A 13,834-nucleotide genomic window follows, 5' to 3' on the forward strand; every position below is an offset into this window, starting at 1 on the left:
ATTTATATGTATGTAAAACTAAGTAGACAATACTACATGTTTACTGTTTCACATAAGGCAAGCACTATTGGTGAACTATGTGAAGCTTTAATCTAAGTACAATCTATTGCATACAGAAATAATACTGTACATGAAATATGAAAAATAAAGTTACAGTTCTGCCCTTGTATCACATTTATGCACAGCCAGTGAAGGTCAACACTCCACCTACCCACCTTCACACAAAATACACAATATATGTGTGAGCATGCAAAATGAGCAATGCTTATTATTATTTAGACAACAACACACCCCAATAACAGAAAATTAACTTTCATACTGAAGGCACATTAGGGATTAAAATTTGACTTACAGGATGTAGTGGGAGTAGATATTTACTCGAGATTTCGCAATTGTTTAAAGCATGGACCCTTATGATACACTTCTCATGACACATACTTGTAGCAATCATGAGTAAATTAGTGAAATGAGATAATGATTGTATGTTTTCAGTCTTTGCAGTAAAACTAGACTAAATCGATCAGTTATTTGGATGAGAAACTCCTTGCACTATATTAAAGTGACCTACCTATGTATTAGAAGCAGCATTCTCATGAATTGTGCGAACACTTATTTATGCATACATTTCAAGGTATTAAAACACAGTTTCCTTGACATTTCACAGCCATATTTATAGCTTAAATATAAAATCACAGCCGGTGAGGACAAACAACAAACACATCAACCATCTACTAATCTTCATAAAAAATACACTAATTATACAAATGGTAGTCTAACTACTCTCACTGTTTTCCTTTGGATTCCACAACTTTTTTAAAGCATGCCACTTTTCTTGTGACTCCACTGACATATAATTGTAGGAACTATGTGTAAATTAGTGAGAGCAGATAATGGGTATATACTTTCAGTCTTTGTAGTAAAACTCCAGATACGTAAAAATAAACTAGACAATACAAAATATTTATGGTCACATGTAAGGTAAATTATATGAACTATACATACATGTAGTATGCACAAAATTTTTAAACTGTATATTTTTCAGCCAACAATCAAATTTCTAAGTTTGTTTGTCTCTATTCATGATGCAAAGCATTAAAAAAATGTCTTACAGACTCACTTTATCCCGGAGATTATCTTCTAACTAAAACAAACTAACAAAATTATATTTATATGTATGTAAAACTAAGTAGACAATACTACATGTTTACTGTTTCACATAAGGCAAGCACTATTGGTGAACTATGTGAAGCTTTAATCTAAGTACAATCTATTGCATACAGAAATAATACTGTACATGAAATATGAAAAATAAAGTTACAGTTCTGCCCTTGTATCACATTTATGCACAGCCAGTGAAGGTCAACACTCCACCTACCCACCTTCACACAAAATACACAATATATGTGTGAGCATGCATAATGAGCAATGCTTATTATTATTTAGACAACAACACACCCCAATAACAGAAAATTAACTTTCATACTGAAGGCACATTAGGGATTAAAATTTGACTTGCAGGATGTAGTGGGAGTAGATATTTACTCTCACTGCTTTACTCGAGATTTCGCAATTGTTTAAAGCATGGTCCATTATGATACACTTCTCATGACACATACTTGTAGCAACCATGAGTAAATTAGTGAAATAAGATAATGATTGTATGTTTTCAGTCTTTGCAGTAAAACTAGACTAAATCGATCAGTTATTTGGATGAGAAACTCCTTGCACTATATTAAAGTGACCTACCTATGTATTAGAAGCAGCATTCTCATGAATTGTGCGAACACTTATTTATGCATACATTTCAAGGTATTAAAACACAGTTTCCTTGACATTTCACAGCCATATTTATAGCTTAAATATAAAATCACAGCCGGTGAGGACAAACAACAAACACATCAACCATCTACTAATCTTCATAAAAAATACACTAATTATACAAATGGTAGTCTAACTACTCTCACTGTTTTCCTTTGGATTCCACAACTTTTTTAAAGCATGCCACTTTTCTTGTGACTCCACTGACATATAATTGTAGGAACTATGTGTAAATTAGTGAGAGCAGATAATGGGTATATACTTTCAGTCTTTGTAGTAAAACTCCAGATACGTAAAAATAAACTAGACAATACAAAATATTTATGGTCACATGTAAGGTGAATTATATGAACTATACATACATGTAGTATGCACAAAATTTTTAAACTGTATATTTTTCAGCCAACAATCAAATTTCTAAGTTTGTTTGTCTCTATTCATGATGCAAAGCATTAAAAAAATGTCTTACAGACTCACTTTATCCCGGAGATTATCTTCTAACTAAAACAAACTAACAAAATTATATTTATATGTATGTAAAACTAAGTAGACAATACTACATGTTTACTGTTTCACATAAGGCAAGCACTATTGGTGAACTATGTGAAGCTTTAATCTAAGTACAATCTATTGCATACAGAAATAATACTGTACATGAAATATGAAAAATAAAGTTACAGTTCTGCCCTTGTATCACATTTATGCACAGCCAGTGAAGGTCAACACTCCACCTACCCACCTTCACACAAAATACACAATATATGTGTGAGCATGCATAATGAGCAATGCTTATTATTATTTAGACAACAACACACCCCAATAACAGAAAATTAACTTTCATACTGAAGGCACATTAGGGATTAAAATTTGACTTGCAGGATGTAGTGGGAGTAGATATTTACTCTCACTGCTTTACTCGAGATTTCGCAATTGTTTAAAGCATGGTCCATTATGATACACTTCTCATGACACACACTTGTAGCAACCATGAGTAAATTAGTGAAATAAGATAATGATTGTATGTTTTCAGTCTTTGCAGTAAAACTAGACTAAATCGATCAGTTATTTGGATGAGAAACTCCTTGCACTATATTAAAGTGACCTACCTATGTATTAGAAGCAGCATTCTCATGAATTGTGCGAACACTTATTTATGCATACATTTCAAGGTATTAAAACACAGTTTCCTTGACATTTCACAGCCATATTTATAGCTTAAATATAAAATCACAGCCGGTGAGGACAAACAACAAACACATCAACCATCTACTAATCTTCATAAAAAATACACTAATTATACAAATGGTAGTCTAACTACTCTCACTGTTTTCCTTTGGATTCCACAACTTTTTTAAAGCATGCCACTTTTCTTGTGACTCCACTGACATATAATTGTAGGAACTATGTGTAAATTAGTGAGAGCAGATAATGGGTATATACTTTCAGTCTTTGTAGTAAAACTCCAGATACGTAAAAATAAACTAGACAATACAAAATATTTATGGTCACATGTAAGGTGAATTATATGAACTATACATACATGTAGTATGCACAAAATTTTTAAACTGTATATTTTTCAGCCAACAATCAAATTTCTAAGTTTGTTTGTCTCTATTCCTGATGCAAAGCATTAAAAAAATGTCTTACAGACTCACTTTATCCCGGAGATTATCTTCTAACTAAAACAAACTAACAAAATTATATTTATATGTATGTAAAACTAAGTAGACAATACTACATGTTTACTGTTTCACATAAGGCAAGCACTATTGGTGAACTATGTGAAGCTTTAATCTAAGTACAATCTATTGCATACAGAAATAATACTGTACATGAAATATGAAAAATAAAGTTACAGTTCTGCCCTTGTATCACATTTATGCACAGCCAGTGAAGGTCAACACTCCACCTACCCACCTTCACACAAAATACACAATATATGTGTGAGCATGCAAAATGAGCAATGCTTATTATTATTTAGACAACAACACACCCCAATAACAGAAAATTAACTTTCATACTGAAGGCACATTAGGGATTAAAATTTGACTTACAGGATGTAGTGGGAGTAGATATTTACTCGAGATTTCGCAATTGTTTAAAGCATGGTCCCTTATGATACACTTCTCATGACACATACTTGTAGCAATCATGAGTAAATTAGTGAAATGAGATAATGATTGTATGTTTTCAGTCTTTGCAGTAAAACTAGACTAAATCGATCAGTTATTTGGATGAGAAACTCCTTGCACTATATTAAAGTGACCTACCTATGTATTAGAAGCAGCATTCTCATGAATTGTGCGAACACTTATTTATGCATACATTTCAAGGTATTAAAACACAGTTTCCTTGACATTTCACAGCCATATTTATAGCTTAAATATAAAATCACAGCCGGTGAGGACAAACAACAAACACATCAACCATCTACTAATCTTCATAAAAAATACACTAATTATACAAATGGTAGTCTAACTACTCTCACTGTTTTCCTTTGGATTCCACAACTTTTTTAAAGCATGCCACTTTTCTTGTGACTCCACTGACATATAATTGTAGGAACTATGTGTAAATTAGTGAGAGCAGATAATGGGTATATACTTTCAGTCTTTGTAGTAAAACTCCAGATACGTAAAAATAAACTAGACAATACAAAATATTTATGGTCACATGTAAGGTGAATTATATGAACTATACATACATGTAGTATGCACAAAATTTTTAAACTGTATATTTTTCAGCCAACAATCAAATTTCTAAGTTTGTTTGTCTCTATTCATGATGCAAAGCATTAAAAAAATGTCTTACAGACTCACTTTATCCCGGAGATTATCTTCTAACTAAAACAAACTAACAAAATTATATTTATATGTATGTAAAACTAAGTAGACAATACTACATGTTTACTGTTTCACATAAGGCAAGCACTATTGGTGAACTATGTGAAGCTTTAATCTAAGTACAATCTATTGCATACAGAAATAATACTGTACATGAAATATGAAAAATAAAGTTACAGTTCTGCCCTTGTATCACATTTATGCACAGCCAGTGAAGGTCAACACTCCACCTACCCACCTTCACACAAAATACACAATATATGTGTGAGCATGCATAATGAGCAATGCTTATTATTATTTAGACAACAACACACCCCAATAACAGAAAATTAACTTTCATACTGAAGGCACATTAGGGATTAAAATTTGACTTGCAGGATGTAGTGGGAGTAGATATTTACTCTCACTGCTTTACTCGAGATTTCGCAATTGTTTAAAGCATGGTCCATTATGATACACTTCTCATGACACATACTTGTAGCAACCATGAGTAAATTAGTGAAATAAGATAATGATTGTATGTTTTCAGTCTTTGCAGTAAAACTAGACTAAATCGATCAGTTATTTGGATGAGAAACTCCTTGCACTATATTAAAGTGACCTACCTATGTATTAGAAGCAGCATTCTCATGAATTGTGCGAACACTTATTTATGCATACATTTCAAGGTATTAAAACACAGTTTCCTTGACATTTCACAGCCATATTTATAGCTTAAATATAAAATCACAGCCGGTGAGGACAAACAACAAACACATCAACCATCTACTAATCTTCATAAAAAATACACTAATTATACAAATGGTAGTCTAACTACTCTCACTGTTTTCCTTTGGATTCCACAACTTTTTTAAAGCATGCCACTTTTCTTGTGACTCCACTGACATATAATTGTAGGAACTATGTGTAAATTAGTGAGAGCAGATAATGGGTATATACTTTCAGTCTTTGTAGTAAAACTCCAGATACGTAAAAATAAACTAGACAATACAAAATATTTATGGTCACATGTAAGGTGAATTATATGAACTATACATACATGTAGTATGCACAAAATTTTTAAACTGTATATTTTTCAGCCAACAATCAAATTTCTAAGTTTGTTTGTCTCTATTCCTGATGCAAAGCATTAAAAAAAATGTCTTACAGACTCACTTTATCCCGGAGATTATCTTCTAACTAAAACAAACTAACAAAATTATATTTATATGTATGTAAAACTAAGTAGACAATACTACATGTTTACTGTTTCACATAAGGCAAGCACTATTGGTGAACTATGTGAAGCTTTAATCTAAGTACAATCTATTGCATACAGAAATAATACTGTACATGAAATATGAAAAATAAAGTTACAGTTCTGCCCTTGTATCACATTTATGCACAGCCAGTGAAGGTCAACACTCCACCTACCCACCTTCACACAAAATACACAATATATGTGTGAGCATGCATAATGAGCAATGCTTATTATTATTTAGACAACAACACACCCCAATAACAGAAAATTAACTTTCATACTGAAGGCACATTCGGAATTAAAATTTGACTTGCAGGATGTAGTGGGAGTAGATATTTACTCGAGATTTCGCAATTGTTTAAAGCATGGTCCCTTATGATACACTTCTCATGACACATACTTGTAGCAATCATGAGTAAATTAGTGAAATGAGATAATGATTGTATGTTTTCAGTCTTTGCAGTAAAACTAGACTAAATCGATCAGTTTTTTTGGATGAGAAACTCCTTGCACTTTCTACATATGTAAAAAATAAAATACTCAATACTAATGCAAAGTATTAAAAAAAAATGTCTTACAAACTCACTGTAAATCTTATGCAAAAGATGCATAGCTATGAGTGAAGGAACGAAATGTAAAATGTTTCTTGCTGGATGCTAGGTAAGTAATATAAATCAGGTTTCACGGTAAAACAGAAGCTCTTTAACAATCTTTCTTGTTAAATAGCTTTTTTATATCAAAAACATTTTATAGTCAAATAATTTTAAAATACTGTTCACTCAAGTTCAGTAGTGAATAAGGGGCTAAGAATAAGCATTAATAAAAAATTGTATGTCATTTTTAATGCTGAGTACAGCTTGATTCTTGACAACACAAATTTTGAGAAAAGTAACATGTAAAGTTAAAAAATAATACCGATCAAAATAAAATTAAGGTCCCTACTTATCATGTATGTAAGGTAAGGTAATTTTAATTTCCCACATTCTATAACTATACAGCAATAACTATAAGATACCATCCTGAGACTAATAATGTCAGCAAATGTTTATTTGTGTTGATTATAAATAGCATACTTATAATTAAATATTAAACCAAAATTGACAACCGCACATTTTTATCTACTAATAAAGATGCAGTAATATCTGAAAAAAAATCTTACATTCAAAAATATATATTGTAACACTTTCTAAATAATTCCCATGTGTAACATTTACAACTAGAACATTTACAAGCAAAATGGAACTCTTGGGATGTAAATGCTAGGAACTCTTATATATTTTTTTACTATTTTTGATATATCATTAATATACTATATGGAAAATAAAAAGTCTGAAGAATAAAACAAGTATCGGATTTTACAATTAACTACTTAAGTATTAATTAGTATTTATACCATATAATATACTAATAATGTGAACAACCTTTTGCATGGATTAAAAGTAGTATACTTATAATTATATAATAAGTTTGAAGAACAGTTAAAAAATTGCAAATTGATATATACTAATAAAGCTGCAGTATTAACTCAAAAATCTTACATTTATATATGTACACTGTAACACTTTTGACTAGAACATTTAAATTCAAAATTAAACTCTTTGTAATGCAAATAGTATAAACTCTTACATTCTTCTTGTTTGTTACCTTACCTTATGCTAGGAAACACCTGCAGTCAATTGTAAGGAGGATTGTGTTTAAGGACGAAAGGGACTCGAAATCAAGATGTTTCTTTCCAGTCCCCCACTATACAAGTCATGAGTGTGTGAATTGTATAAACAAGAATTCACTCTATTAAAGTGTCCCAGAACAGCATTAATGGGGAATCCTCCCACTACATCAAACACACAAATTCGTTCTTCAGATGGTATGCATACAAAATCTTTCCCACAATTCTCAGTAACAGTGATCTGCAAGCACTTAGGATAATAGTTCTTTACTTCTCCATAGCTCACTTTTTGACTGACAAAATTTGTTGTTCTCCACAACAGCAGCTGGTGGTCCATTCCACATGAAAGCAGAAACGTGCCATCCTGTGTGAAGTGCAATGCATTCGCATCATGACTATGGGCATTGCCACTACCGTTAGTCAGAGCTTGAAGGCATCTTCGATCTGAGCGAACGTCCCACACCAGTACACTACCATCCATGCTTCCTGATGCTAGCAAGTGGGAGTTCAGAGGGGACCATTTGCAACATAGAACATTAGATGAATGCCCCTTTAATTCATGGGTTGTAGATGCAGAACTTTTATCAAAAAGTAGCACGTTATGTTGGTTGGAAGCAACTGAAACGCAAAGAGAGCATGAAAAAGGGTAATGTGAGAGAGCAACATATTATTTTTAGCTAGGAATCTATTTCTAGTAGTAGTAGGACCACAAAACAAAAACACAGGCAAATTTAATAAAATTTAAAAAAGCTAATATGAGGGTCATTCGGAAAGTACCGCTGTTGTGGCATGGTGCTAGTAGTAGTTGGCAGAACGCAACCGTTGTTACATCATGCAATCTGTGATTCAGTAAGCTTCCAGCTGTGCTAGTGAGAGCATCATAGTGCCGTGAGTGTGCTGGTTATAACATCACAAAATGTGTGCTGCCATCGAAAAGCCCGCCAAATGTGAGGTACGCAGAGTGATAAGATTTCTTCGGGCAAAAAATCTGTAAGTGGCAGACATGCATCGTGAACGTGGTACGACAAACACTTCTGAAGTTTACTGTAACACTTTGCAGAAACTGAGAAAAGCCATCAACAACAAACATCGCAGTTTGCTGACATCTGGGGTTGTGTTCGTGCATGACAATGCTCGCCCTCTCACTGCTCGGCGAACACAAGATCTTTTGCGCCAATTCAAATGGGACGTTTTTGATCATCCCCGTACAGCCCGGATTTGCTCCTTCTGATTTTCATCTGTTCCCTCACATGAAGAAGTGGCTTGGGGCACAGCACTTCGCTGACGATGAGGATCTTCAAAATGCTGTGACAGGTTGGTTGAATTCCTAGGTGGCCGAGTTTTATGCAGAAGGGATTTGTAAGTTGGTGAAACGCTATGACATGTGCTTGAATTTACATGGCAACTATGTTGAAAAATAGAGGACAGTTGAACCTTTCAGTTGTAAAGTAAAAATTTGTTGTATCTATGCAGATTTGTATTTACAGCCAAACGGTGGTTACTTTCCAAATGACCCTCGTATTTCATTCAATTCTGCAGTGGGCAGTTCCAATGTAGATAAGAAAATATTTATGTTATCATGAAAAGGTATATGACTCATAATTTGGGTATGCACATTGTTTCATACACTACTAAATTCCTTTCATTCCTCTTACTAAGAAAGTTTTTCTTCAAGGCATTACATAAACATCCTGCTGCTGGTATTCTGCAATTAATTTTATTGTCAATTATACTATCTTGTTGCATGTCACCCCTAGATATTTAAAACTATCGATCCGTTCTAAATCCTGGTTTCCTACAAATACGTTATGGTCTACTTCTTCTCTTACTATTACCATAATCTAGTTTTTTTTATTTTTTTATTATTTATCCTTATATACTGAAAAAACATATTTCAGGAGTTCTATATTCCAGATCATCACATTATGTTGGGAGCTTTTTCTCTCAGCTTCCTCAAATTAGGATATAGTCTGCATAAGCAAAGCATGGTAATTGTGCTGGTCTCATATTTTGTGTCCTAATTGTAACTTTTAACTTTTGTTGTATTAGCTCTATACATAACCTGGATCGGCTTTAAATTTATTATCTAGGGTTTTGTAATGGGCAGCTGATCCATGAAACACCAAAACACTTTACAGTCCATGGCTGTAGGCAGGAAAAATTTTTGGGGGAGGGGTCATAATTGTTCCCATGGGCATCGCAAGAAATTTGAATAATAGAAATAATAACAATAATAATTATTAAATAATAATAATGATTAAAATTTTATAATAAACAAATTTATTCCAAACATATTATTATTATTATTATTATTATTGCTGTCCTTATATCCTTGAGGAGACTTTTCTACTCTATCCATCAGAAGTGTGAATATGCAGCACAGCTGTTTTTATTTATTTATTATTATTCTTTTTTAAGTTTCATGCAGTGTGTACTGAAATGCACAGTTATTATATTTTGTTATTAAGTTATGTTGTTTGACCATTCACATAAAACTTAATTTTTGAATTTTGAGAACTGTGGAACCAGTTATTCTTTGGATTAAATGGTAAAACATAACCTGGTGCCTGTATTGTAGCCTCAATTTTTCGATCTAACGCAGTTTTTCTTTTCGAATACTAACTGGACTTTATTTCCGTTATTAACAATAAAACTAACAAACATTCTGCTAGTTTGTAACTTGCAATAAACGATGTCAATTCGAGAAAATGGGGGGGGGGTTCTATGGACCTTTTTGCTCCCACTTTCCAATGCTCTTAATTGATCGCTGGGTGAAGGATAGTGAACGTAACGTGATACGAAGATGGAGATCCTAGGTTTGAACTCTTACAAAGGGAGAATTTAAAAGTTCAAATGGGAATTTTGGGACAATCACAAGGCAATTTTCAGTCTGATGCAGAAACAGCACTGGAAAGAGGACAGCAGAAGTGAAAATAAAGGGGTCGTGGGTGGGCTGCAATTCTGAGAATTAAACCCATTTCTTCACTCAAATTTCAGAATTCAAAATATTTGAAAATTCTAGCTCGATCATTTCAGGATTGTCTCCCTGTTGTAATTTTGTGAAACTGCAAATTCATTTTTGAAAATGTGTTACAAGTTTTGGTTTCTGAACTTCCATTATTCCAACATGCCCGAAGTTTCAGGGGGGGGGGGTTGAACTCTAACCCCCTCTCTAAATACAGTCATGCTTTAAACTCCATAGTGCACATGCACATCAGGATCATGCAATGACAGCTCATGGAGATAGTATTACATACAATTTATTACTTTCTATGTACATACAAGTTTACTGTACATCACGCTCCATTACAAGAAATACACTTTTATGGACATTATTTATCATAGTGTTAACCTGCTCCTGCACGGTGCTCATAAGCAAAAACTAGCCACTCTACCCTCTCCAACAGTATGCCCAACTTGAACCTTTGAGTCGGATCCCGGTATTTTTATTACCAATGACAACTGGCCCACCCTACTTTGGCAAAAACCCTTCAGTGAGTACACCAGGGAAACATTAACCTAAGAATTCCTGGCAATGGAGCAAGAAGCAACCTTGGCCAGAGCATTTACAAACACACAAATCATTTTTTTTAAATAAAGTTTTTTTTTTTCAATTTCCCAGCTGTGTGCGCTAAAAAAAGGGTGGCTACAGACAAGCAGAAATGAAATTCCCTGACTTTTCAAGGTATTCCAGGACATTTTTGCATTTTTTCCCTGACAATTTTGAACTAAATCCACGTATTTGTAGATGCAAATTAAACTCATACAGCTCAGGTATGGACTGTATTAAGTATCTATATTAGCTTACAAGAAATTGACTTAATTTCTCTATGATTTTTATTCATTCTGAAAAATAGTGAATTTGAAAAAAATATAACAATTCACAAGTTAGGGAGGGACTTTAAACAGGGCTTTTCTCATTTGCAAACAGGCTTAAATAAAATATTTGATTATTTTTAAAGTTATGACTATATGAGATTAAAGTAAATTTGTTGTTTATAATGAAGATATTTTGTAATTTCTCATTATTCTAAGCCCTTCACATTATTAAATGTTGATATTTGCCTGCTGCTTGCAAGAACCATGACTGCAAACTTATTTTTGAAGCATTAATGCTTGTATCCTATGTCTCTTTTCTACACAAAGCAAACAAACAACTTAATCCATGCACACATGAATGTGATATTGGTATGGTGAATTCGCAGCTTGTTTTATGTGAACATGGCAACATGCATAGGGTGACCAGACACATACCTTCAAAAAAGAGAACAGAGCATGGCGAAAAAGAAGGATAAAGTCATAAAAAAAGAGGACACCGCAAAAAATGGCTATACATTGCCATTACTCATAATTTAATCAATATACAAAAATCTTACCAACATTTTGCTCACAGATGCTTTTCAGAGGAACTCTTTCAATAACTCCATCTTACCTTTAAACAAAGAAAGCAATCTCCTAATCTGTTTTTTTTTTAACAAATTACAAAGAATATCTATAATTCAAAGCACAGAATTTTACTCCTTTTCTAATTCTTGGATATTAGACTGAAATATCTCCACAAGTGAATGCAAATGTAACAAGTAAGATTCACTTAACTTATTTCAAAAATAGTTTTTCTTGTATGTACGCATTGCTTGCATTGTAGAATTATTAACTGTATATTTAGTCAAAATGAAAATAAATGTCTGATGAAGGGACCATGTGTTCTCCTGAAACGTCACAACGAAAAACTGTTTTCTTATGCTTGTAATAACCGTAAACTACAGGAAAATAATTATTTCGAAAAGCCAAATTAAAATTTTAGGTAGTTCAGACTGGGTAGAGAAATATGATTTCAATGCCACGACCATTTCTAGCTCTCTTTGGACAGCAGGGGAAAGTGACAACCACCTAACACTTTACCCCATATTTGTTTCTTCCATCCTTTAAAACTGGATGTTTTCTTGCAAGATCATTGTTGAATTTACACTTTCGCTTCGTTATTTCATGAAAGTAAATATTACTTAATAATCAAAATTCTCACTACGCATTTCTGTATCGCGTATGTATAACTCGAAAAGGAACTGGCCGACCTCTGTGGTGCAGTGGTTAGCATGCCGTGCCACAATGCCAGAGGCCTTGGTTTCGAATCCCAGTGTGGGCATGGGTGTCTTTCATCAAAATCGTCATATCATCGCTCATACTGATCTTCGCGATTAGCCAAAAGTGGCAGAAAAGTGAAGTAAAATAAACCAAATCAATCAACCGAAAAGGAACTGCACAGACTACATGCGTTCCAGCAGTCTCAGCGCTTAATACTAATGACTGGGGTGCAGAAATTTGCCTATTTGCCTTTTTTATTTCTTTGTAGTAAACCATAGGCTTTCATGTTTAAACTTTAAAGTTCGTTTCATGGAGTTTCTATTCCAAAAACACATTTCTATAGTGCCTATGAATTCCTATTTTGATGGTTAGTGCCTATTTTGCTTAATCACAATTTTTGCATACTTCAGCTTTCTCTTACGTGCATTTGGCTTTTCCTATATTGAAAGATGTAAGGCTGACTGAAATCTGGAATTCGCCAGATTTGATGGTCTGAATTGGAACATTGTTTTAAATATAAACAGACGACTGATTCCCCGCAAATGTGAATTTCGATCAAAAGAGTATTATAGTATGTTAATCGCTCGCACATTTTTATGTATAAACTGAAGTGCTAATACAGTATAACTGTGCATTGTAAGAAGAAAATTTAAATAAGTTCACATCCATTGCCTATTTTAATGTCTTTTTTTTTATTTTAGTGTGCCTTTTAAGTGCCTCTTTTCGTGGCTAAAATGGTACTTTTTAAGTGCCTATTTTCATCATTTTGGTGCCTTTGACTGCCTATTTCAGAGATTTTTAGTGCCTTAAATACGTGCCCTACTAATGACTCAGTCAGGAAAGTGATCGTATTGAGCTCCCAGATGCTAGGTGAGCATTGCTCGAATATTTAATGTGCCCCAAATGAAGCATTCTGTATTCAGCACATTTGCTATACTCTTTCCAAAAAAGGAGGACATTTACCGATTTCTAAAAAATCTGCCCGGACGCCGGACAGGCACCTAAAAAGGAGGACATGTCCGGATGAAAGAGGACATCTGGTCACCCTAAACATGCAACACATGGAGTCTACTTGGCATCTAAAAATCTAAAATATCTTAAACCTGCTTCTCGGGACTAAATGTTCTGAAAGCGAAGCAATGGAATTGTCCAAAACATTATGAATGAGACTTCTGTTTCAGTACA

The 13,834-nt window shown here is 33.4% G+C and overlaps 1 protein-coding gene across 1 annotated transcript in view; it reads right to left on the reverse strand.

The window, feature by feature from the left end:
- Nucleotides 1–1,033: 1,033 nt before the first annotated feature.
- Nucleotides 1,034–13,834, reverse strand: part of LOC145984256 (DNA excision repair protein ERCC-8-like) — a 57,173-nt gene continuing 44,372 nt past the window's right edge. Inside the window, exon 4 of the mRNA XM_083117861.1 lies at nucleotides 1,034–8,185. Coding sequence (XP_082973987.1) covers nucleotides 7,596–8,185 — 590 coding nt within the window. The 3' untranslated portion in view covers nucleotides 1,034–7,595. The remainder of the gene's footprint in view (nucleotides 8,186–13,834) is intronic.

Source organism: Lepisma saccharinum, chromosome 2 (assembly GCF_977018435.1).
Source record: "Lepisma saccharinum chromosome 2, izLepSacc3.1, whole genome shotgun sequence".
NCBI lineage: Eukaryota > Metazoa > Arthropoda > Insecta > Zygentoma > Lepismatidae > Lepisma > Lepisma saccharinum.